Source organism: Oncorhynchus kisutch, linkage group LG28, assembly GCF_002021735.2.
Source record: "Oncorhynchus kisutch isolate 150728-3 linkage group LG28, Okis_V2, whole genome shotgun sequence".
In the NCBI taxonomy this organism is placed as follows: Eukaryota; Metazoa; Chordata; class Actinopteri; order Salmoniformes; family Salmonidae; genus Oncorhynchus; species Oncorhynchus kisutch.
The window spans coordinates 49851633-49877896 of record NC_034201.2 but is presented as its reverse complement, the minus strand read 5'-3'; the positions used below and the strand labels follow the sequence as shown (position 1 = coordinate 49877896).

The 26264-nt window shown below is 44.7% G+C and overlaps 1 protein-coding gene across 1 annotated transcript in view; it reads left to right on the top strand.

The window, feature by feature from the left end:
- The window catches only part of LOC109881056 (periostin), a 69634-nt gene extending 48221 nt beyond the window's left edge, over positions 1-21413 (top strand). The window contains exons 11-22 of the mRNA XM_031808096.1: positions 2565-2701; positions 3280-3410; positions 3849-3979; positions 13484-13586; positions 13743-13810; positions 13900-13945; positions 14035-14088; positions 16024-16449; positions 16709-16774; positions 17344-17430; positions 18014-18052; positions 18901-21413. Of these exons, the coding sequence (XP_031663956.1) occupies positions 2565-2701; positions 3280-3410; positions 3849-3979; positions 13484-13586; positions 13743-13810; positions 13900-13945; positions 14035-14088; positions 16024-16449; positions 16709-16774; positions 17344-17430; positions 18014-18052; positions 18901-19019 (1407 nt within the window). The 3' untranslated portion in view covers positions 19020-21413. The remainder of the gene's footprint in view (positions 1-2564; positions 2702-3279; positions 3411-3848; positions 3980-13483; positions 13587-13742; positions 13811-13899; positions 13946-14034; positions 14089-16023; positions 16450-16708; positions 16775-17343; positions 17431-18013; positions 18053-18900) is intronic.
- The last annotated feature ends 4851 nt before the right edge of the window (positions 21414-26264 follow it).

Below are 26264 nucleotides of genomic sequence, written 5' to 3'. Positions count from 1 at the left end.
AGGACCACTAGGTCTTTACTAGTCCTGTAGTAGAGGACAGGTAGGCCTTTACTAGTCCTGAATTAGAGGACCACTAGACCTTTACTAGTCCTGTATTAGTGGACCACTGGGTCTTTACTAGTCCTGTAGTAGAGGACCACTAGACCTTTACTAGTCCTGAATTAGAGGACAGGTAGGCCTTTACTAGTCCTGTAGTAGAGGACCACTGGGTCTTTACTAGTCCTGTAGTAGAGGATCACTAGACCTTTACTAGTCCTGTATTAGAGGACAGGTAGGCCTTTACTAGTCCTGTATTAGAGCATCGCAATAGTAAAATAATGCAATTTAGGGAGCTAAATGAACAGCTCTTTCACACATGACAGACATGGGCAATATTGCCGGAAATTTATTGGCAGATATTGTCAGGTTTTTGCTTTTATAGCCAATAGTGGCTAACCAGGTGTGGGATAATGTCAATGTTGCATTGATTAGACAGCAGCTAGCACATTGAGGTGTCTGATACTCATCTGATTTGTTTATGACAGTTTGAGGTGGAACACATGAAAACTCACAAAAGAATATAGACATTTCAAATGTTATATTATTGACTATGTGTTGTAACAATGTGCAAGTAGTTGTAGCATGAAACGGAAAATACATCTCTCTCTCTCTCTTGCTCTCTAGATTGGAATGCATTGGATGGGTGGATGGATGGGTGAGTGGATGGATGGGTGGATGGATGGATGGATGGGTGAGTGGATGGATGGGTGGGTGGGTGGGTGGGTGGGTGGGTGGGTGGGTGGGTGGGTGGGTGGGTGGGCGGGTGGATGGATGGATGGGTGGATGGACGGGTGAGTGGATGGATGGGTGGGTGGATGGATGGGTGGATGGATGGACAGGTGGATGGATGGATGGGTGGATGGATGGATGGATGGGTGGATGGATGGGTGGGACAGATGGATGGGTGGACAGGTGGACAGATGGATGGGTGGATGGATGGATGGATGGGTGGATGGACCGACGGATGGATGGGTGGACGGATGGATGGGTGGATGGATGGGTGAGTGGATGGGTGGACAGATGGATGGGTGGACAGGTGGACAGATGGATGGGTGAATGGATGGATGGGTGGATGGACCGACGGATGGATGCATGATGCATGAAACGGAAAATACATCTCTCTCTCTCTCTCTCTTACTCTCTAGATTGGAATGCATTGGATGGATGGATGGATGGATGGGTGAGTGGATGGATGGGTGGATGGATGGATGGATGGGTGAGTGGATGGATGGATGGGTGGGTGGATGGATGGATGGATGGATGGATGGGTGGGTGGATGGATGGGTGGATGGATGGGTGGGTGGGTGGATGGATGGACGGGAGGATGAATGGACGGGTGGATGGATGGGTGGATGGAGGGGGTGGATGGATGGATGGATGGATGGATGGATGAGTGGATGGATGGGTGGGTGGATGGATGGATGGATGGATGGATGGGTGGGTGGGTGGGTGGATGGGTGGATGGATGGATGGGTGGGTGGGTGGATGGATGGACGGGAGGATGAATGGACGGGTGGATGGATGGGTGGATGGAGGGGGTGGATGGATGGATGGATGGATGGGTGGATGGGTGGATGGATGGGTGGATGGATGGACGGGTGGATGGATGGACGGGTGGATGGATGGGTGGATGGATGGACGGGTGGATGGATGGATGGACGGGTGGATGGATGGATGGGTGGATGGATGGACGTGTGGATGGATGGACGTGTGGATGGATGGACGGGTGGATGGATGGACGGGTGGATGGATGGATGGATGGGTGGATGGGTGGATGGATGGATGGGTGAGTGGATGGGTGGACAGATGGATGGGTGGACAGATGGATGGGTGGATGGATGGGTTGATGGACCGACGGATGGATGGGTGGACGGATGGATGGGTGGATGGATGGATGGATGGGTGAGTGGATGGGTGGACAGATGGATGGGTGGACAGGTGGACAGATGGATGGGTGAATGGATGGATGGGTGGATGGACCGACGGATGGATGGGTGGACGGATGGATGGGTGGGTGGATGGGTGGGTGGATGGACAGACGGATGGGTGGACGGATGGGTGGATGGATGGATGGATAGATGGGTGGACGGATGGGTGGATGGACGGATGGGTGGACGGATGGGTGGATAGATGGGTGGATGGATGGACGGATGGGTGGATGGATGGATGGGTGGACGGGTGAATGGATGGACGGACAGGTGGATGGACAGATGGGTGGACGGACGGGTGGGTGGACGGACGGAATGGGTGGACAGATGGACGGGTGGGTGGATGGACGGATGGGTGGATGTTTAGAATTGATTGCATTGGACCAGTAACCGAAAGGATGCAAGATCGAATCCCTGAGCTGACAAGGTAAAATCTGTCGTTCTGCCCCTGAACAAGGCAGTTAAGCCGCTGTTCCTAGGCCGTCATTGAAAATAAGAATTTGTTCTAAACTGACTTACCTAGTTAAAATAAAGGTAAAATAAAATAAAATAAAAAAATGGATTGATTGATGTACGTGTCTCTATCTCCGTCTCTAGGCTGTGTGTATTGAGAATTCCTGCATGGTGCGGGGCAGTAAAGAGGGCAGCAACGGAGCCCTTCACCTGATGAGGTCTCTCATCAAACCAGCTCAGACCACCATCTACAAGGTTCTCATGGCAGATGGACGCTTCAAGTAAGGACATCCAAACCAATGTCTTAATTTGACAGTATGGTCACATCTTGAGACTCAGGACTATTGGTATCAATGAAAGATTTGTGTGATACGTTGTTAGGTGTATATCCGGGGAGATCACATCATTTACATGTCAATATTAGACGTTTCAGGTCCTTCAAATGTCAAATAAATACCTATTTTGTGCAAACCAAATGTAAAAATTAGGAATGAAAATAGGTCAAAAATAGACGTATCTATAATACCTCAAATGTGAGGTGAAACCATTGGTATAGATCTATAGATCCATTGGTATAGATCCATTGGTATAGATCCATTGGTATAGATCTATAGATGGTATATCTTTTATTTTAAATACAAAAAGAAATAAGTAAAAATTCCTTCATGGTTATCTCTGCATGTTCCATTAAGACAAAGATTTTCAAGACTTATCGAACTAAAGACTCACTGTTTCTCTCTGTGCTCTCAAGGATTTGATTGAGTCATTAACTAATTGATTGATTGGATTATTGATTTATTGAGTGATTGGTTGATTGGTTGAGTGATTGGTTTCTCTATCTCTATGTATCTGTCTGTAGTATCTTCCTGTCTCTGATGAAGAGTGCAGGTCTGACAGAGCTGTTGAAACAGGAGGGATCCTACACCGTTTTCGCACCCACAGATGAAGCCTTCGACGGGATCACAGAACGGGACATCACCCTGCTGGCCAGTTAGTAGTCCGTCTCTCTTTCCATCCTTCAATCTTGTTAGCAATCTTCTTTCATTCTTCATCCACTTTACAACATAGGACAGGAACCAGCAATGTAGAGGATGCCTGTTGGAGAATTCAGTGCTCCCACCTGTCCAGTTCTTTGAGTTTACTGCTTTTCTACCTGTCCAGTTCTTTGAGTTTACTGCTTTTCTACCTGTCCAGTTCTTTGAGTTTACAGCTTTTCTACCTGTCCAGTTATTTGAGTTTACTGCTTTTCCACCTGTCCAGTTCTTTGAGTTTACTCCTTTTTCCACCTGTCCAGTTCTTTGAGTTTACTGCTTTTCCACCTGTCCAGTTCTTTGAGTTCAGTTCATAAAAGGAGAAGTGATAGAGGGAGCCACTGTTGAGATACATATTTGTGTGACTCCTGTTTTTCCTGTGTGACATCATCATTAGGCGACGTGAACGCTCTGAGGACCATCCTCCTGTATCACTTCAGTAACGGAGTCTTCATCAACGGGGGACTGGAGGGAGGGGTCACCAACCTGCTCAAGACCATCCAGGGACACAACCTGCAAGTGCTGTCTGTATGTACACTAAACCATTCTCATACAGTGCACGCTTTGATTGTTTGTTGTTCTAGGCTACATGGCTTAAAATGCTTGCTCGCTAAGCCTAACTTCCATTCATGGATGGAGAAAGCAACGTTAGCTAGTTAACATTAGCCTACATCTAGCTACATATTGAACTTCCATCCTCTCAGGTCAGGGGCACAATGTATGAATTAACGGTTGGATCAGAATTGACTATATAATCATTGGCCAGTACAGAGACTTAAGTACAACCACAAGTCCAAATCGCTATCTTCATCCATGGGTAATTTAGGAAAGGGACCATTTTAGCTAGCTAGTTAGCCACCGGAGGACAATACAACGAGATGCAACAATTCAAGTTGTTTCTGTCAATGACATTTGCTCTCAAAGGGATTTGATATCAGTGATGTCAAATCCAAACTGGTTTCACCTTGAAACTTTTCTTTGGTGCTGCAGGACCATTCACAGTTGAGCTCAATGTTGATCTGCAAATTGTGATACTATTTTTTTGTTGTCAAGGGAGGTCATACTTGTTTAGACCAGACAGCATCAGATAGATGGCCTACAGGTAGAGAGACAGAGGAGGCGCTGTTTTGCTCACACGGATGCTTTCTCCTGTGGGATACATTCAGCCTGTTGTGAATTGAAGGACAATTCTGAAACAGAGAGAAGACACATTATTATAATATTCTTTAAATATTTTTGGGGGTGGAAAGCCTGGATTCCCTTGGCCTCCATAAATACACACCACTGGTGACAGGGTTGTGATTCTGACAGGTTTGTGATTCTGACAGGTTTGTGATTCTGACAGGGTTGTGATTCTGACAGGTTTGTGATTCTGACAGGGTTGTGATTCTGACAGGTTTGTGATTCTGACAGGGTTGTGATTCTGACAGGGTTGTGTTTCTGACAGGGTTGTGATTCTGACAGGGTTGTGATTCTGACAGGGTTGTGATTCTGACAGGTTCGTGATTTTTGACAGGTTCGTGATTTGACAGGTTCGTGATTTTTTGACAGGTTCGTGATTCTGACAGGCTCACCCAATCAGGTTTAAGCCTCGATGTGGACTTAGACCATCAAATTGTTGTATTTTTTCCATAAAAAAATGTTTGAGATTAAAAATCAGACAAATCTATAGAAAATGAGAAAACATCCATTCTTTTCACACGAGGCCTTTCCGTCGCTCGGAGGGCCGTTTGGGAACTTTTTGTCAAATTTAAATTCCACTTCTCCAGCCACCACTACACCCCTGCATAGAGCCGATGGAGAGACAGCCACCACTACACCTCCACATAGAGCCGATGGAGAGACAGCCACCACTACACCTCCACATAGAGCCGATGGAGAGACAGCCACCACTACACCTCCACATAGAGCCGATGGAGAGACAGCCACCACTACACCTCCACATAGAGCCGATGGAGAGACAGCCACCACTACACCTCCACATAGAGCCGATGGAGAGACAGCCACCACTACACACAGCATGAGGAGGACCCTAACGTTAACTAGCTAGCTGCTAGGAGGATGTCATGCCATTGGAGGAGGACCCTAACGTTAACTAGCTAGCTGCTAGGAGGATGTCATGCCATTGGAGGAGGACCCTAACGTTAACTAGCTAGCTGCTAGGAGGATGTCATGCCATTGGAGGAGTGGTTGAGTGACTGACTGTTTCCACTCATATCGTTTTTTTTCGGTGGCAACACGCAGCTAGAGACGCAGGTGCCATTTGGTTAGCGCTAGCAAGAACTTGAACCACTGCGTTGCTAGCAGTGTCGCCAACTCCTCAGTAAGGAAAGTAGCTATTGGCTGTCCTAAAAGTCGCTATAAGTCGCTAAATGACGCCATCGCCTAATTTGCATAATTGTCCGTGTGCATGTAATTGTGATGGACGCTGTAGGAGAGGTAATTGTGATGGACGCTGTAGGAGAGGTAATTGTGATGGACGCTGTAGGAGAGGTAATTGTGATGGACGCTGTAGGAGAGGTAATTGTGATGGACGCTGTAGGAGAGGTAATTGTGATGGACGCTGTAGGAGAGGTAATTGTGATGGACGCTGTAGGAGAGGTAATTGTGATGGACGCTGTAGGAGAGGTAATTGTGATGGACGCTGTAGGAGAGGTAATTGTGATGGACGCTGTAGGAGAGGTAATTGTGATGGACGCTGTAGGAGAGGTAATTGTGATGGACGCTGTAGGAGAGGTAATTGTGATGGACGCTGTAGGAGAGGTAATTGTGATGGACGCTGTAGGAGAGGTAATTGTGATGGACGCTGTAGGAGAGGTAATTGTGATGGACGCTGTAGGAGAGGTAATTGTGATGGACGCTGTAGGAGAGGTAATTGTGATGGACGCTGTAGGAGAGGTAATTGTGATGGACGCTGTAGGAGAGGTAATTGTGATGGACGCTGTAGGAGAGGTAATTGTGATGGACGCTGTAGGAGAGGTAATTGTGATGGACGCTGTAGGAGAGGTAATGGTGATGGACGCTGTAGGAGAGGTAATTGTGATGGACGCTGTAGGAGAGGTAATTGTGATGGACGCTGTAGGAGAGGTAATTGTGATGGACGCTGTAGGAGAGGTAATGGTGATGGACGCTGTAGGAGAGGTAATTGTGATGGACGCTGTAGGAGAGGTAATTGTGATGGACGCTGTAGGAGAGGTAATTGTGATGGACGCTGTAGGAGAGGTAATTGTGATGGACGCTGTAGGAGAGGTAATTGTGATGGACGCTGTAGGAGAGGTAATTGTGATGGACGCTGTAGGAGAGGTAATTGTGATGGACGCTGTAGGAGAGGTAATGGTGATGGACGCTGTAGGAGAGGTAATTGTGATGGACGCTGTAGGAGAGGTAATTGTGATGGACGCTGTAGGAGAGGTAATTGTGATGGACGCTGTAGGAGAGGTAATTGTGATGGACGCTGTAGGAGAGGTAATTGTGATGGACGCTGTAGGAGAGGTAATTGTGATGGACGCTGTAGGAGAGGTAATTGTGATGGACGCTGTAGGAGAGAGGAACAACGTCGTGGCAGAGACAAAAAACACCCTAAATATGTTAAGAACTACAAATGAACTTTCTTCTGTCAATTCTTGTTTGTTTTTAATGTCACAATTCTCCTCCTTTATCTGGGCTTGGGACCGGCAAGAGACCAAAAAGAGACACTCTGGCAGAGTCACTCAGTTTAAAAAAAAACATATATATATATATATATATTTTACATTTTCACCTGAATGTAGGTCAGGGCGGGGTCAGTCAGCGGCGGCCTCCCGCATGCGCGATTCATTTGCATTCTGGACACTGCTCTGACTGCAGCTGGGAGGGACTGGGCCACCTGTGAGTGCTTTGGGACGGGGATGGGGCCCACGGCAGCACCCGCTGCTCGTTGAGAAGAGTAAGAACGATACGTCAGAGTCTTCAAAAGTCTCCAATAACACCAGAAATAGTCGCTAGATTTGTCGCTAGTCATTTTTTGGAAAATGTGTCGCTAGAGGTGGTCTTGAATACTTGCTAAATATAGCAACAAAGTCGCTAAGTTGGCAACACTGCTTGCTAGATGTATTATCTGGGATCTACATCTGTTTACATTAGTGTGTGTTACGTTACTACACCTAATAGGAAATACACATGCGCACTGGGGTGCCGGGAACTGTGGAGCACGAGGGGTTTTGACTAAACGAAAACTAACTGTACTCCCGTCTCCTGCCTGGTCATTTCTCCACAACACAAATATTACACTAGACTATGGCAAACTACAGCTCGCTATTGCACTGTGACATGTCGGTCCCCCTCATTAAGTCAAAATGTGATTGGTTAATTCCACTGTCACTCCAAAATGTTTCCCTAATATAGTTGAATGGTAGATGCCTTTATTTAGCATCTGATGGCCGAGCCAATGGTTGACTTAGCTAGATTTATCTCCCCAGAGACCAGCGAAGAAAAATCCTGATTGGATATTTTTTCTCTTCAGTGTTAACACTTTCCTTTCCAACAAAAACTAAAGAGATTAAATCAGAACATCATTAAAAATAATAATATAATGATCATTATAATTATATTATTATAATCATTATTTTATAAACCCTTAGCCCTTCTCTGAAGGTGTAAACGTCCCATTGTTCCCCACTGTGTTTGGGTTAGTAATCATGTGTAGAGTGGCTCTCTGAAGGTGTAGACGGCCCATTGTTCCCCACTGTGTTTGGGTTAGTAATCATTTGTAGAGTGGCTCTATTTTCCATCAGCATTTTTTTACTATTCTGAATGTCTAAAGAATCTGTATGTATCTGAAATATGAACACAGGAACACATTTTGAACTCTTATGATAGTGATGATTTGACAAAATTACAATTATAGTCTTGAATTGGACTCGCATTCTTCTGGTGTCGGTCTTGGACCCCTTGTCTCCGTCTTGACTCAGTCTCACTCCCCGGTCTTGGTCCCCTTGTCTCTGTCTTGACTCAGTCTCACCCCCCTGGTCTTGGTGGTCCCCTTGTCTCCGTCTTGACTCAGTCTCACCCCCCCCCGATCTTGGTCCCCTTGTCTCCGTCTTGACTCAGTCTCACACCCCCCCGGTCTCGGTCCCCTTGTCCCCGTCTTGACTCAGTCTCACCACCCCTCCCCCGGTCTTGTTCTTGACTCTGACTTTATTTAGGTGGTCTCGAAAACAACACTGCTCGGAGGTAGTCCCAGAGGCAGAGCAGACGGAAATTTAGTAGGCAGCATTTCCTCTCATTACTTGTAATTACATGGTTATCCATTAGGAAACACCCTTCATTACCACAAGCCAAGGGTTACAGTAACAAGACTTACATGAGCTCTTACATTCAGAAAGTATTCAGACCCCTTGACTTTTTACACATTTTGTTACGTTACAGCCTTATTCTAAAATTGATTCAACTGTTTGTTTCCCTCATCCATCTACACACAATACCCCATAATGACTTCACAATAACCCATAATGACTTCACAATAACCCATAATGACATCACATTACCCCATAATGATATCACATTACCCCATAATGACAAAGTGAAAACAGGTTTATAGAATTGTTTGAAAATATATTTTAAAAAACAAAGAAATTAAATATAACATTTACATCCTTTACTCTACTTTGTTGAAGCACTTTTGGCAGCTGTTACAGCCTCCAGTCTTCTTGGGTTTGATGCTACAAGCTTGGCACACCTGTATTTGCAGAGTTTCTCCCATTCTTCTCTGCAGATCCTCTCAAGCTCTGTCAGGTTGGATGGGGTGCGCCGCTGCACAGCTAGTTTCAGGTCTATCCAGAGATGTTCGATCGGGTTCAAGTCCAGGCTGTCGCTGGGCCACTCAAGGACATTCAGAGACTTGTCCCAAAGCCACTCCTGCGTTGTCTTGGCTGTGTGCTTAGGGTCGTTGTCCTGATGGAAGGTGAACCTTCACCCCAGTCTGAGGTCCTGAGTGCTCTGGAGCAGGTTTTCATCAAGTATATCAATGTACTTTGCTCTGTTCTTCTTTCCATCGATCCTGACTAGTCTCTTAGTCCCTCCCTTAAAAACATCCCCACAGCATGATGCTGCCACCACCATGCTTCACCGTAGGGATGGTGCCAGGTTTCCTCCAGATGTGAAGCTTGGCATTCAGGACAAAGAGTTAAATCTTGGTTTCAACAGACCAGAGAATCTTGTTTCTCATGGTCTGAGTCCTTTAGGAGCCTTTTTGCAAACTCTAAGCGGTGTCATGTGCCTTTTACTGAGGAGTGGCTTCCGTCTAGCCACTCTACCGTAAAGGCCTGATTGGTGGAGTGCTACAGAGATGGTTGTCCATTTGGAAACTTTCCCATCTCCACAGAGGAATTCTGGAGCTCTGTCAGAGTGACCATTAGGTTCTTGGTCACCTCCCTTGGTCACCTCCCTTGGTCACCTCCCTGACTAAGGCCGTTCTCCCCCGATTGCTCAGTTCTTGGTGGTTCCAAACTTCTTCCATTTAAGAATGACGGAGGCCACTGTGTTCTTGGAGACCTTCAATGCTGCAGACATTTTTTGGTACCTTTCCCCAGATCTGTGACTCGACACAATCCTGTCTCGAGACCTCTTCGGACAATTCCTTCGACGTCATGGTTTGGTTTTTGCTCTGACATGCACTGTCAACTGTGGGATCTTATATAGACAGGTGTGTGCCTTTCCAAATCATGTCCAATCAATTGAATTTACCACAGGTGGACTCTGATCTAGTTGTAGAAACATACTTATGTAAATAAGGTATTTCTGTTTGTTTTTTGAATACATTTCTAAAAACCTGTTTTTCTTTGTCATTATGGGGTATTGTGATGTCATTATGGGGTATTGTGATGTCATTATGGGGTATTGTGATGTCATTATGGGGTATTGTGTGTAGATTGATGAGGATTCTTTTTTGTTTAATCCATGAGAGAATACGGCTGTTTCATACCAAAATGTGGAAAAGCGGAAAGGTTTGAATACACTGGTACATTTAATACATGACTTAGGCTATCAGGTTTTTCAGTATCATAGATTACATTACACAGTTTTTCACTCCACCCCACCCCCCTCTCTCCTCCCTTCATTTTTATCCACAACGCAGATAGCCCTTTTCCTGTCTCTATCAGTCTGGACAGTCTCAGAAAAGCCTTCCTTAATGCTTGAAGGAAGTTCAGAAACAAGGCATGCAGGGAGGGAGAGAGGGAGGGAGGGAGGGAGGGAGAGAGAGCGCCAGATTAGTTTTGGCTGAACTCCACAGATACAGGCTCTGAAGGAGCAGATTTTTTTAAATATTTGTTTATTTAACTAGGCAAGTCAGTTAAGAACAAATCCTTATTTTCAATGACGGCCTACCGGGAAACAGTGGGTTAACTGCCTGTTCAGGGGAACAGTGGGTTAACTGGTCTAGGAACAGTGGGTTAACTGCCTGTTCAGGGGAACAGTGGGTTAACTGGTCTAGGAACAGTGGGTTAACTGCCTGTTCAGGGGAACAGTGGGTTAACTGGTCTAGGAACAGTGGGTTAACTGGTCTAGGAACAGTGGGTTAACTGGTCTAGGAACAGTGGGTTAACTGGTCTAGGAACAGTGGGTTAACTGCCTGTTCAGGGGAACAGTGGGTTAACTGGTCTAGGAACAGTGGGTTAACTGGTCTAGGAACAGTGGGTTAACTGGTCTAGGAACAGTGGGTTAACTGGTCTAGGAACAGTGGGTTAACTGCCTGTTCAGGGGAACAGTGGGTTAACTGGTCTAGGAACAGTGGGTTAACTGGTCTAGGAACAGTGGGTTAACTGGTCTAGGAACAGTGGGTTAACTGGTCTAGGAACAGTGGGTTAACTGCCTGTTCAGGGGAACAGTGGGTTAACTGGTCTAGGAACAGTGGGTTAACTGGTCTAGGAACAGTGGGTTAACTGGTCTAGGAACAGTGGGTTAACTGGTCTAGGAACAGTGGGTTAACTGGTCTAGGAACAGTGGGTTAACTGGTCTAGGAACAGTGGGTTAACTGGTCTAGGAACAGTGGGTTAACTGGTCTAGGAACAGTGGGTTAACTGGTCTAGGAACAGTGGGATAACTGGTCTAGGAACAGTGGGTTAACTGGTCTAGGAACAGTGGGTTAACTGGTCTAGGAACAGTGGGATAACTGGTCTAGGAACAGTGGGTTAACTGGTCTAGGAACAGTGGGTTAACTGGTCTAGGAACAGTGGGTTAACTGGTCTAGGAACAGTGGGTTAACTGGTCTAGGAACAGTGGGTTAACTGGTCTAGGAACAGTGGGTTAACTGGTCTAGGAACAGTGGGATAACTGGTCTAGGAACAGTGGGTTAACTGGTCTAGGAACAGTGGGTTAACTGGTCTAGGAACAGTGGGTTAACTGGTCTAGGAACAGTGGGTTAACTGGTCTAGGAACAGTGGGATAACTGGTCTAGGAACAGTGGGTTAACTGGTCTAGGAACAGTGGGTTAACTGCCTTCTTCAGGGGCAGAACAGCATATGTTTTTTTAAGGAAATAGCTGTAATGGGAGGAGATGATTGGCTATTGTCTAAATGGGGACGTGAAGACAGACAGGAAGTAAGAAGTGACCTTACATACACTGAGGTGAACATTTTTGTGTGTGTGTGTGTGTGTGTGTGTGTGTGTGCTTGCGTGTGTGTCTTCATGGGGAGTGCGTGCTCACAGAGTTAGAGAAAGTGGCTCAAATTAGGGGTTAGAGAGAGTGAGACACTCAAAGTCGAGGGTTAGAGAGAGAGACACTCAAAGTCGAGGGTTAGAGAGAGAGACACTCAAAGTCGAGGGTTAGAGAGAGGGGGACCCAGGATAGGAGAGAAACTGTTCTGTCTCTGACTGGACATGTCCGTCCCCAGAGACACACGTCGACAGTTATATTACAGGAAGTTAGTTTCCCTGGAGGCACAGGAAGTTACAGTTCAAAAACCTCCAACAATGGGAGGAACATGCCATCTGGAACTGCCATCTGGAACTGCCATCTGTGAGAGTTTCATGTCTTCACTTTTCACCTTTTTAATGTCGACTCTTAGGAGACAGTTAATTCAGATGTTTTTTACACACGCACACGCAAACACAAGCAAACACACACAAACATCATTATGTCCTGATGTCATTCGTAAGGGAATCATTATGTCCTGATGTTATTAGTAAGGGAATCATTATGTCCTGATGTTATTAGTAAGGGAATCATTATGTCCTGATGTTATTAGTAAGGGAATCATTATGTCCTGATGTTATTAGTAAAAGGAATCATTATGTCCTGATGTTATTAGTAAAGGGAATCATTACTTCCTGATGTTATTAGTAAAGGGAATCATTATGTCCTGATGTTATTAGTAAGGGAATCATTATGTCCTGATGTTATTAGTAAGGGAATCATTATGGCCTGATGTTATTAGTAAGGGAATCATTATGGCCTGATGTTATTAGTAAGGGAATCATTATGTCCTGATGTTATTAGTAAGGGAATCATTATGTCCTGATGTTATTAGTATAGGGAATCATTATGTCCTGATGTTATTAGTAAGGGAATCATTTTGACTATGTGTCCACTGCTGTTATCATCATATCCTTGTTGCTGTTTCATCTCACAAGTGAAACTTGATCAATGACTGCTTGATCAATGACAGCTTGATCAATGACAGCTTGATCAATGACAACTTGATCAATGACTGCTTGATCAATGACTACTTGATCAATGACAATGTTGGAGTCCAAACAGCCAACAGAGCTACAGTTCTGTGTTAGCTGGAAAACGCTGTTAGTGCGTAGATCATGTTTTAGGGCTCATTTGGATATTATAATTATTATTAAGTAATCATGTTATTAGCACTCCCAGGTGCACAAGTCCATCCACGTATACCCCATCCTATTACCAATAATAACAATGGTTATAACTGTTTATAACTCTTAGGACCCTTGTTATGACAGGTGAACAACTCCATCATGTCTATTATTGGTAATCCTATAGTTATAGCGTTAGTTATAACACTGTTATGACTGTGTTTTTTACGACAGGTGAACAAGTCCATCCAGGTGAACTCGCTGGACGTGCCAGACATTGATCTGATGGCCACCAACGGAGTGATTCACGTAGTAAAGAACATCCTTTACCCTGGGGGTGAGTTGTGTGTGTGTGTGTGTGTGTGTGTGTGTGTGTGTGTGTGTGTGTGTGTGTGTGTGTGTGTGTGTGTGTGTGTGTGTGTGTGTGTGTGTGTGTGTGTGTGTGTGTGTGTGTGTGTGTGTGTGTGTGTGACCATGTATCTGTGATCTCCAGACCTGCCTGTGGGTCGCGAGTCCCTACTGGTGCTGCTGAAGAAACTCATCAAGTACATCCAGATCAAGGTGTGTGTGTGTTTTATTGTCTGGCCATATCTTCAGTCATATATATTTAACTTCTGTCTTACCTCTCATTTGTTGTTGTTGTGTTTTAGTATGTCTCTGGATACTCCTACACCAAAATCCCCCTCACCTTCATCAGTAAGTTCATCATTACCGTCTTCATCATCGTCGTCGTCGATTGTTCTGAACATCGACGTAATACCAGCTTTTGTTCGTTTGTTTTGCAGAGAGGACAATCACCACGACAACTCACGTCCAAGCGGAATCACACGTGGATTCGGGTAAACAGATGTTCATGTTTCATATAATAGAATCTCGTCAGTCCTACGGCAGCCTTGTATGTTACTGTAGCGACCTGGCAACTTTGTCAAGGGGTTCGGATCTCATAATGGCTCAAGTGTCGGACAAGTGGTTGCTCTGATAGACAGCGGCTGATCCAGTAGTTTATCTTCCATGTGGAATATTGACCTCTGTCCGTCCCATGTGGAATGTTGACCTCTGTCCGTCCCATGTGGAATGTTGACCTCTGTCTGTCCCATGTGGAATGTTGACCTCTGTCCCTCCCATGTGGAATGTTGACCTCTGTCCCTCCCATGTGGAATGTTGACCTCTGTCCGTCCCATGTGGAATGTTGACCTCTGTCTGTCCCATGTGGAATGTTGACCTCTGTCCCTCCCATGTAGAATGTTGACCTCTGTCCCTCCCATGTGGAATATTGACCTCTGTCCCTCCCATGTGGAATATTGACCTCTGTCCCTTTCTATCTTCCATGTGTAATGTTGACCTCCTGTTGATAATGTAGCCTCTAAGTGGTCTCTTGTTGATGAGGTAATTGGTCTCTTGTTGATGAGGTAATTGGTCTCTTGTTGATGAGGTAATTGAGCTGTCACTGTATCGTAAGTAGAGAAGGAGAGTCCAGGCCAGTATCTGTCCTTTTGGGTCTGAGCCCAATCCAACGTGAGCCTGGCTCGCTGTATTAGGAAACAGCAATGTGTGGATAACTAGTTTGGTGTAGGCTATTTAGGAAGTAAGAGGGATCACCTGCCTCCCGTTAAAGGGGCAATCTGCAATTGCTTGCATACATTTTTGGAATAGTCAAATAATGGTATACAGTATGCCCATTGATTCTTGAAGAATATAACTTAGAAATGCTTCATGAGCTTAGTTCAACTGTCGTATCCCATCAGAACCCAAAGTATATTCTTGATTAACTCCAGATGGTTCCAAGTACTTATTTCAAATGTAACCCAGAGAACTCTAGCTGTGGTTTTCTATCTGGTTGAGAGCTGTTCAGACAGCTGAGGTTTGTAGAGGTCTATGTATCTGAAAGGTGTGTTCTGATTCCAGCTATCTCTGTGGGTTGTCCATCTCTTTATTGTGTTCTGATATCTCTGCTATCTCTGTGGGTTGTCCTTCCCTTTATTGTGTTCTGATATCTCTGTGGGTTGTCCATCTCTTTATTGTGTTCTGATTCCAGCTATCTCTGTGGGTTGTCCATCTCTTTATTGTGTTCTGATATCTCTGCTATCTCTGTGGGTTGTCCTTCCCTTTATTGTGTTCTGATATCTCTGTGGGTTGTCCATCTCTTTATTGTGTTCTGATTCCAGCTATCTCTGTGGGTTGTCCATCTCTTTATTGTGTTCTGATTCCAGCTATCTCTGTGGGTTGTCCATCTCTTTATTGTGTTCTAATTCCTGCTATCTCTGTGGGTTGTCCATCTCTTTATTGTGTTCGGATATCTCTGTGGGTTGTCCATCTCTGTATTGTGTTCTGATTCCAGCTATCTCTGTGGGTTGTCCCTCTCTTTATTGTGTTCTGATTCTAGCTATCTCTGTGGGTTGATCTGATGTCAGATCTGTCAGCCTTCAGCTGTTCAAGGCTCTAATAGAAACTGACTTATGCTGCAGCACTGAATATCGTCAGGGATATAAAATAGGGCCTCTTCACTCCAGAAATGCGGTAGTCCATAGCTGATTGAAGGCTAGTTTTAGTAAAAATGAGGGGTTCATGGGGTTTTGGAAGGGATAAGATAGAAGGCTTCTAATGGGTTCACATGGGTAGCAGTGGGTTCTCACTCATACCGTTCTTTATCAACCTTTTGTATTGATAAATGGTTGGTTTTTAATCAATACATTTCTCACATTTCCAATGTATCTTTGCTGGGGTTATAGACCCTTCAGATGCTGAGGATTTAATCCATCTTTCTTCCTCTCCAGTGCCTGAAATCACCAAGGTGACCAGAGTGATCGAAGGAGAGCCGACCCTCACCAAGGTTACGAGACGCATCGAGGGAGTACCATCCGTCACCAAGGTTACCAGGGTCATCGAGGGCAAACCCGCTATCACCAAGGTTACCAGAGTTGTCGAGGGCGGACCCGCTATCACCAAGGTTACCAGGGTCATCGATGGCGAACCCGCTATCACCAAGGTTACCAGATTTGTCAACGGCGAACCCACAATCACCAAGGTTACAAGAGTTGTCGAGGGCAAACCCGCTATCACCAAGGTTACAAGAGTTGTCAAGGGTGAGCCTGCCTTCAACAAGGTTACCAGGGTCATCGAGGGAGAACCAAGCATTACCAAGGTTACCAGGGTCATCGAAGGAGTGCCTTCCATCACAAAGGTCACCAGACTTATTGAGAGTAGGTTCCCATGTTTCCAAAATGTTGGATCTGGAATATTGGCTCACAGCAAGGCCGTGGCTAAGGCTTGGGTTGGTCAATGTGTGGGTTAGGATAGTATTTGAAAGATTTGCTTGAGAAGCAAACGAAAGTTTGGGACTCACAGCTCTCTGACGTCACATTGAGGATAGTTGAATGTAAATATTACATTGACCTGCTGCCAGGTTGAGTTAGATTACAGTGGGAGACATAAATAACTCCTCTCTATCCTCTCACACAGCTCCCCGTGGTTCCTCCGATGGAAGGCTGAAGACTGAAGGAGACATCAACGAGATGCTTGAGGAAGGTCAGTAAAGATTTGCTACTTTAATCCTTCAGATGTAGTACTTGGACTGTAACAAGAACTGTTGTAGTCCATGTTCTGTTGTAGTCCATGTTCTGTTGTAGTCCATGTTCTGTTGTAGTCCATGTTCTGTTGTAGTCCATGTTCTGTTGTAGTCCATGTTCTGTTGTAGTCCATATTCTGTTGTAGTTTCATGATCTGTTGTAGTTTCATGTTCTGTTGTAGTCCATATTCTGTTGTAGTCCATATTCTGTTGTAGTCATCAGGGTCGAGGGTACGGGACCAGGGTAGAGGGTACGGGACCAGGGTCGAGGGTACAGGGTCGAGGGTACAGGACCAGGGTCGATGGTACAGGACCAGGGTCGATGGTACAGGACCAGGGTAGTGGGTACAGGACCAGGGTCGATGGTACAGGACCAGGGTCGATGGTACAGGACCAGGGTCGATGGTACAGGACCAGGGTCGAGGATATAGGACCAGAACTAGGGAGTTGTGTTCTACAGTGTGAAACCATATCTGTGGATCCATGCATCCGCCATTTTGTGTCTAACAGCTCCGGTTTCCTCCCACAGGCCCGGAATTCTCTAAGATCACCACCATCCACGGCAACCCGGAAATGATCGACCAAGAGTCAGAGAGGATCACCAAACTAATCCAAGGTCAGAACCTACAATCTTTCAAGTTGAAGTCCTAATCAAGATTTTCTGACCTGAAGACAAGTTGTTTCAATTAAGTATCTTCGCCTAATTTAAACAACAGTTTTCAGACCTCAAGGCAAGTTGTCTCTGTTAAGCACCTTCCCCTAATTTAAACAACACACAAGCATGCAACCGTTAGGAAGGATATCCTCCCTGCATAGCGTTACTAATGGCTTTTGCTTCAGAAATATGCATATTTTGTAACACAGAAACGTCTTGCGTTCTTGCATTGGGTACTTGCATAAGGTATAGATTATGTGTTAGGCTGCATGGGGCGGCAGGGTAGCCTAGTGGTTAGAGGCAGGTAGCCTGGTTAGAGCATTGGACTGGTAACCGGAAGGTTGCAAGTTGAAATCCCCGAGCTGACAAGGTACAAATCTGTCGTTCTGCCCCTGAACAGGCAGGTAACCCACTGTTCCGTCATTGAAAAGAAGAATTTGTTCTTAACTGACTTGCCTAGCTAAATAAAGATTTTAAAAAATGTAAAAAATATTTTATAAAAGTTCCATTTGAGTGATGGTTTGTTATCTCTCTCTCTCTACAGGTGGAGGTGGTATAGGGGCCCCTGCCAAAAGAGCTCCTGGTAACTACAGAGACATGACATGACAAGACACACACATACACACACCACACATCAGTGAAATTACAACTCATTCAGCAACAGGTTCGTCAACAGCCCTAGTTAACACTGATGATCAAAACAACAAATGATTGTTGTCAGCACTGTAAGACACTATGCAGACAGTCACCAAGTCAACAATATGCAGACAGTCACCAAGTCAACAATATGCAGACAGTCACCAAGTCAACAATATGCAGACAGTCACCAAGTCAACAATATGCAGACAGTCACCAAGTCAACAATATGCAGACAGTCACCAAGTCAACAATATGCAGACAGTCACCAAGTCACCAACTCAACAATATGCAGACAGTCACCAAGTCACCAACTCAACAATATGCAGACAGTCACCAAGTCACCAAGTCAACAATATGCAGACAGTCACCAAGTCAACAATATGCAGACAGTCACCAAGTCAACAATATGCAGACAGTCACCAAGTCACCAACCTAACAATATGCAGACAGTCACCAAGTCACCAACTCAACAATATGCAGACAGTCACCAAGTCACCAACTCAACAATATGCAGACAGTCACCAAGTCACCAACTCAACAATATGCAGACAGTCACCAAGTCAACAATATGCAGACAGTCACCAACTCCACAATATGCAGACAGTGACTAAGTCTACTGATCAAATATCTGTTATCGTTGGAAAACCCTAACCTGTGATTCATACTGGTGGTCTCTACCTCTCTATCTCTGTCTCTGTCTCTCTCTTTCCATTTATCTTATACTCTTATTTTTCCTTTCCATCTCTTCTTCCTGTTCCGTGACTTTTCTTCTGTCCATCTCTTTCTCTACAGTTGGTGTAAGGAGGAGGAAGGTAAGGCTGGTTAGACGCCACAACAACCAAAAGTCACATCCAGCCAAGACCAGTCCATACCAGTCCAGGCCTGCCCAGTCCATATCAGTCCACCCATGACCAGTCCATATCAGTCCAGTCCTGACCCGCCCAGACCAGTAAAGACCAGTCCAAACCAGTAAAATCAAACGAGTAAAGACCAGTCCAGACCAGTAAAGACCAGTCCAGACCAGTCCAAATAAAATAAAATCAAATGTATTTATAAAGCTCTTTTTACATCAGCTGATATCTCAAAGTGCTGTACAGAAACCCAGCCTAAAAGCAAGCAATGCAGGTGTAGAAGCACGGTGGCTAGGAAAAACTCCCTAGAAAGGCTGGGAACCTAGGAAGAAACCTAGAGAGGAACCAGGCTATGTGGGGTCCAGACCAGTAAAGACCAGTAAAGACCAGACCAGTCCAGACCAGTAAAGACCAGTAAAGACCAGTCCAGACCAGTAAAGACCATTCCAGACCAGTAAAGACCAGTCCAGACCAGTAAAAACCGGTAATGACCAGACCAGTAAAGACCAGTAAAGACCAGTAAAGACCAGTCCAGACCAGTAAAGACCATTCCAGACCAGTAAAGACCAGTCCAGACCAGTAAAAACCGGTAATGACCAGACCAGTAAAGACCAGTAAAGACCAGTCCAGACCAGTACAGACCAGTAAAGACCAGTCCAGACCAGTAAAAACCGGTAATGACCAGACCAGTAAAGACCAGTAAAGACCAGTACAGACCAGTAAAGACCAGTCCAGACCAGTAAAAACCGGTAATGACCAGACCAGTAAAGACCAGTACAGACCAGTAAAGACCAGTCCAGACCAGTAAAAACCGGTAATGACCAGACCAGTAAAGACCAGTAAAGAACAGTAAAGACCAGTCCAGACCAGTAAAAACCGGTAATGACCAGACCAGTAAAGACCAGTAAAGACCAGTAAAGACCAGTCCAGACCAGTACAGACCAGTAAAGACCAGTCCAGACCAGTAAAAACCGGTAATGACCAGACCAGTAAAGACCAGTAAAGAACAGTAAAGACCAGTCCAGACCAGTAAAAACCGGTAATGACCAGACCAGTAAAGACCAGTAAAGACCAGTAAAGACCAGTCCAGACCAGTACAGACCAGTAAAGAACAGTAAAGACCAGTCCAGACCAGTACAGAACAGTAAAGACCAGTCCAGACCAGTGAAAACCGGTAATGAGCAGTCTAGAGCAGACTAGCCCTGCAGAGATATCTTTACAGATCACCATAGAGACACTGCAAGGAGCTCGCCAAGGTCTGCAGCAACACAAAAACACTTTCTAAGTTCCCTTGATTGGAAACAAAAGGAAGAACCCATGTGGAACATCTATAACAATCAAGTAATCGCCCTGGGGAGCAAAAGAGGTTGAAAAGATGTTGGAAATGCTGTACATCTTTTTGGGGTTGAAAGGAAGTTGAAAATACATAGTTTCAACCAATTTTGCTCACTGGGCAGCGGTGAACAATGAAATCAACCTAGAGTGAATCAACTGGGCCAATGGTGTCGGACATGTTGTTTTAACAATGCTAAGAGAATCACACGTAATGTTTGTACTGTATGCCAAGAAAGGAACTTTTATCAACTTTTATCAACTTTGCTTTGGTATGGATTAGGTAGAACATTGGAAATAATCATTGTATGGTGGAAAAGAATAAATGTGAGGTGAAGACATTTTGTACGTTTTTTATGGTGCTGGCATTCTGTATTGTGCATCTCGACCAATAGAAATGAAGCACTCTGTCTTATAGTTGCTTCTTGACCAATAAGACGTAAGCATTCTGTTTTATGGATGCATCTCAACCAATAGAAATTAAGCAATACTTTTTATCCTTTAAAGATGCTGTAGTTATCGAAACTTGACAACCAACCAGGTTTCTTTAGTTTTACTTAGTTTTTAGTTTTTCCTGTTTCGATTACTGTTTTCTGATTCATTTGTTCGGGTTTGTTATTGAGACTGTTGATGTTCAGTTGTACAATAAGATCTACCCAACATAATACCTACCCAACATAGACCTACCGAACATAGACCTACCGAACATAGACCTACCCAACATAGACCTACCCAACATAGACCTACCCAACATAAGACCTACCCAACATAGACCTACCCAACATAGACCTACCCAACATAGACCTACCGAACATAGACCTACCCAACATAGACCTACCCAACATAGACCTACCCAACATAGACCTACCCAACATAGACCTACCCAACATAAGACCTACCTACCCAACATAGACCTACCCAACATAAGACGTACCCAACATAAGACCTACACAACATAGACCTACCCAACATAAGACCTACCCAACATAAGACCTACCCAACATAGACCTACCCAACATAGACCTACCCAACATAGACCTACCCAACATAAGACCTACCCAACATAAGACCTAACCAACATGTATTGGAAATAAATGTTCAATAAATGTTTTTTTTATCATGTCTGGTCATATTTGTATTGTATTCAATCTTTATTTTAGCAGTGATTCCTATTGTTACTGAGGTGTCTTTTACAGAGGAACCCTGCACTACAAGCCCAGCAGCAATTACACTAAGACCATTAGACAAAGACCATTAGACAAAGACCATTAGACAAAGACCATTACACAAAGACCATTAGACAAAGACCATTAGACAAAGACCATTAGACAAGACCATTAGACAAAGACCATTACACAAAGACCATTACACAAAGACCATTACACAAAGACCATTACACAAAGACCATTACACAAAGACCATTAGACAAAGACCATTAGACAAAGACTATTACACAAAGACCATTAGACAAAGACCATTACACAAAGACCATTAGACAAAGACCATTACACAAAGACCATTAGACAAAGACCATTAGACAAAGACCATTACACAAAGACCATTAGACAAAGACCATTAGACAAAGACCACTAGACAAAGACCATTAGACAAAGACCATTACACAAAGACCATTACACAAAGTGAAATACACATATAGTATACAGGATCAGAATACATGATTAGAATACAGGATTAGAATACATGATTAGAATACATGATTAGTATACAGGATCAGAATACAGGATCAGAATACATGATTAGTATACAGGATCAGAATACATGATTAGTATACAGGATCAGAATACAGGCCCAGAATACATGATTAGTATACAGGATCAGAATACATGATTAGTATACAGGATCAGAATACATGATTAGTATACAGGATCAGAATACATGATTAGTATACAGGATCAGAATACATGATTAGTATACAGGATCAGAATACATGATTAGTATACAGGATCAGAATACATGATTAGTATACATGATTAGTATACAGGATCAGAATACATGATTAGTATACAGGATCAGAATACATGATTAGTATACAGGATCAGAATACATGATTAGTATACAGGATCAGAATACATGATTAGTATACAGGATCAGAATACATGATTAGTATACAGGATCAGAATACATGATTAGTATACATGATTAGTATACAGGATCAGAATACATGATTAGTATACAGGATCAGAATACATGATTAGTATACAGGATCAGAATACATGATTAGTATACAGGATCAGAATACATGATTAGTATACAGGATCAGAATACATGATTAGTATACAGGATCAGAATACATGATTAGTATACAGGATCAGAATACATGATTAGTATACAGGATCAGAATACATGATTAGTATACAGGATCAGAATACAGGATTAGAATACATGATTAGTATACATGATTAGATTATATGACCAGAACTCCATGAGCATTAAGCAGAAGCACAAGCATTTCGCTACACTTGCAATAACATCTGCTAACCATGTGTATGTGAACAATAACATCTGCTAACCATGTGTATGTGAACAATAACATCTGCTAACCATGTGTATGTGACCAATAACATCTGCTAACCATGTGTATGTGAACAATAACATCTGCTAACCATGTGTATGTGAACAATAACATCTGCTAACCATGTGTATGTGACCAATAACATCTGCTAACCATGTGTATGTGACCAATTACATCTGCTAACCATGTGTATGTGACCAATAACATCTGCTAACCATTTGACCAATAACATCTGCTAACCATGTGTATGTGACCAATAACATCTGCTAACCATGTGTATGTGACCAATAACATCTGCTAACCATGTGTATGTGACCAATAACATCTGCTAACCATGTGGATGTGACCAATAAAATGTGATTTGATTTGATGATCAGAACTCCATGATCAGAATATATGATCTGTGAAGTGACATCACTAGAATTTGGGCTCCCGAGTGGCGCAGCGGTCTAAGGCACTGCACCTCAGCGCTAGAGGCGTCACTACAGACCCTTGTTAGATTACAGGCTGTATCACAGCAGTCTAAGGCACTGCATCTCAGCGCTAGAGGCGTCACTACAGACCCTTGTTAGATTACAGGCTGTATCACAGCAGTCTAAGGCACTGCATCTCAGCGCTAGAGGCGTCACTACAGACCCTTGTTAGATTACAGGCTGTATCACAGCAGTCTAAGGCACTGCATCTCAGCGCTAGAGGCGTCACTACAGACCCTGGTTAGATTGCAGGCTGTATTACAACCGGCTGTGACTGGGAGTCCCGTAGGGCGGTGCACAATTGGCCCAGCGTCGTCCGGTTTTGGCCGGTGTAGGCCGTCATTGTAAATAAGAATTTGCTCTTAACTGACTTACCTAGTTACATTTAAAAACCTTAAAATTACAACCAGAATCACATTATTAACAGATCATTAAATCACAATTTTAAAAGGTTTCAAAATGCATGTACCCAATCCCAGATTGACCATTTTGACAATTCATAAAATCATCAAATCCCGAATTTGAGATCGGTACACATTCAAGACATTAACTCTGACTTCCGTGTCAATCAATCAGAGTTTGAACATTTGTGTAAAAAACGTTCAGGTCCGTTTGCTCAGCATTTCATTTGTTGACCCTATAACCACAGGTCTGATTCAAACCTGTATGTTGCATCCTCGACCATGTGTTTATATTGGATTGTTATATTTGTTTCCTGATTGAGTGGGCGTACCAGATGTGTACGACAATATACACATGGAGACACTTACGAGTCTTCAAAGGATAGTAAACATGTATTCATCTGTTTAATCAATAGTCGTTAAACAGCAACAGTTATCATTACAAAGGATGGTATTAAATACCAGTCAATTTAAGGGCCGTTGGAGAACACCTGTATTGTCTTTCCTATGAGACACCAGCACTATTCATCCCTACTAATTCAACCACCCTACGAGACACTATTCATCCCTACTAATTCAACCACCCTACGAGACACTATTCATCCCTACTAATTCAACCACCCTACGAGACACTATTCATCACTCCTAATTCAACCACCCTACGAGACACTATTCATCCCTACTAATTCAACCACCCTACTAGACACTATTCATCCCTACTAATTCAACCACCCTACTAGACACTATTCATCACTCCTAATTCAACCACCCTACGAGACACTATTCATCCCTACTAATTCAACCACCCTACGAGACACTATTCATCCCTACTAATTCAACCACCCTACGAGACACTATTCATCCCTACTAATTCAACCACCCCTGATTTTAATACTTCCACTTCACCAGATTTGCTGATTCTGAAGTTGTGCTTGTTGAGTCCTGTGTGTCCAACGCTTCATCCTAACAGAGACACGTGCTGAGATTCCACAGCTCCAGGTGTTTACAGCAGAAAGTGTTGTCTCAGATGTCAGTTAGATCTTGGCCAGTCGGTGGATCCACATATCTATGGACGTGAAGAAGTGATTAATGACGATACTGTGATTTGTGTGTCAGTGGAGAGGATGACGTCACCCTCGCTGGAGCCTGTACAGACTAAGAAGGCTGATGAAAGGAGAGAGGACTGATGTAGCTAGCTACCCCTCACACACAGTCGGGTCTGTCTGTCTGTCTGCCTGCCTGCCTGCCTGCCTGCCTGCCTGCCTGCCTGCCTGCCTGCCTGCCTGCCTGCCTGCCTGCCTGCCTGCCTGCCTGCCTGCCTGCCTGCCTGCCTGCCTGCCTGCCTGCCTGCCTGCCTGCCTGCCTGCCTGCCTGCCTGCCTGCCTGCCTGCCTGCCTGCCTGCCTGCCTGCCTGCCTGCCTGCCTGCCTGCCTGCCTGCCTGCCTGCCTGCCTGCCTGCCTGCCTGCCTGCCTGCCTGCCTGCCTGCCTGCCTGCCTGCCTGCCTGCCTGCCTGCCTGCCTGCCTGCCTGCCTGCCTGCCTGCCTGCCTGCCTGCCTGCCTGCCTGCCTGCCTGCCTGCCTGCCTGTCTGTCTGTCTGTCTGTCTGTCTGTCTGTCTGTCTGTCTGTCTGTCTGTCTGTCTGTGTCTGCCTGCCTCTCTGTCTGCCTGTCTGTCTGTCTGTCTGTGTCTGCCTGCCTCTCTGTCTGCCTGTCTGTCTGTCTGTCTGTCTGCCTGTCTGTGCGTGCGATGTGAGCCAATTCATAGAAGGGCGGCAGGTATCGTAGTGGTTAACGTGTTGGGGCCGGTAATCAAAAGACTGCTGGTTCCTGAGCTGACAAGGTGAAAAATCTGTCGATGTGTCCTTGAGCAGGATACCTCACCTTAATTTACTCCAGGGGTGTAGTACTACTCTGGCTGACCCTGTATTTACTCCAGGGGTGTAGTACTACTCTGGCTGACCCTGTATTTACTCCAGGGGTGTAGTACTACTCTGGCTGACCCTGTATTTACTCCAGGGGTGTAGTACTACTCTGGCTGACCCTGTATTTACTCCAGGGGTGTAGTACTACTCTGGCTGACCCTGTATTTACTCCAGGGGTGTAGTACTACTCTGGCTGACCCTGTATTTACTCCAGGGGAGTAGTACTACTCTGGCTGACCCTGTATTTACTCCAGGGGTGTAGTACTACTCTGGCTGACCCTGTATTTACTCCAGGGGTGTAGTACTACTCTGGCTGACCTTGTATTTACTCCAGGGGTGTAGTACTACTCTGGCTGACCCTGTATTTACTCCAGGGGTGTAGTACTACTCTGGCTGACCCTGTATTTACTCCAGGGGTGTAGTACTACTCTGGCTGACACTGTATTTACTCCAGAGGTGTAGTACTACTCTGGCTGACCCTGTAAAACAACACAGGTCACCGCACATTTAGGTTGAATTCACGTCAACTCAACCAAATGTAAATCCAAACTCGATATTGATCTGACCTCTGCGCTCAGAGGGGGAGAGAGATGAGAGGTGAGTAGATTGTGTCCCAACTGTCACACATCGTCCCATGCTGTATAG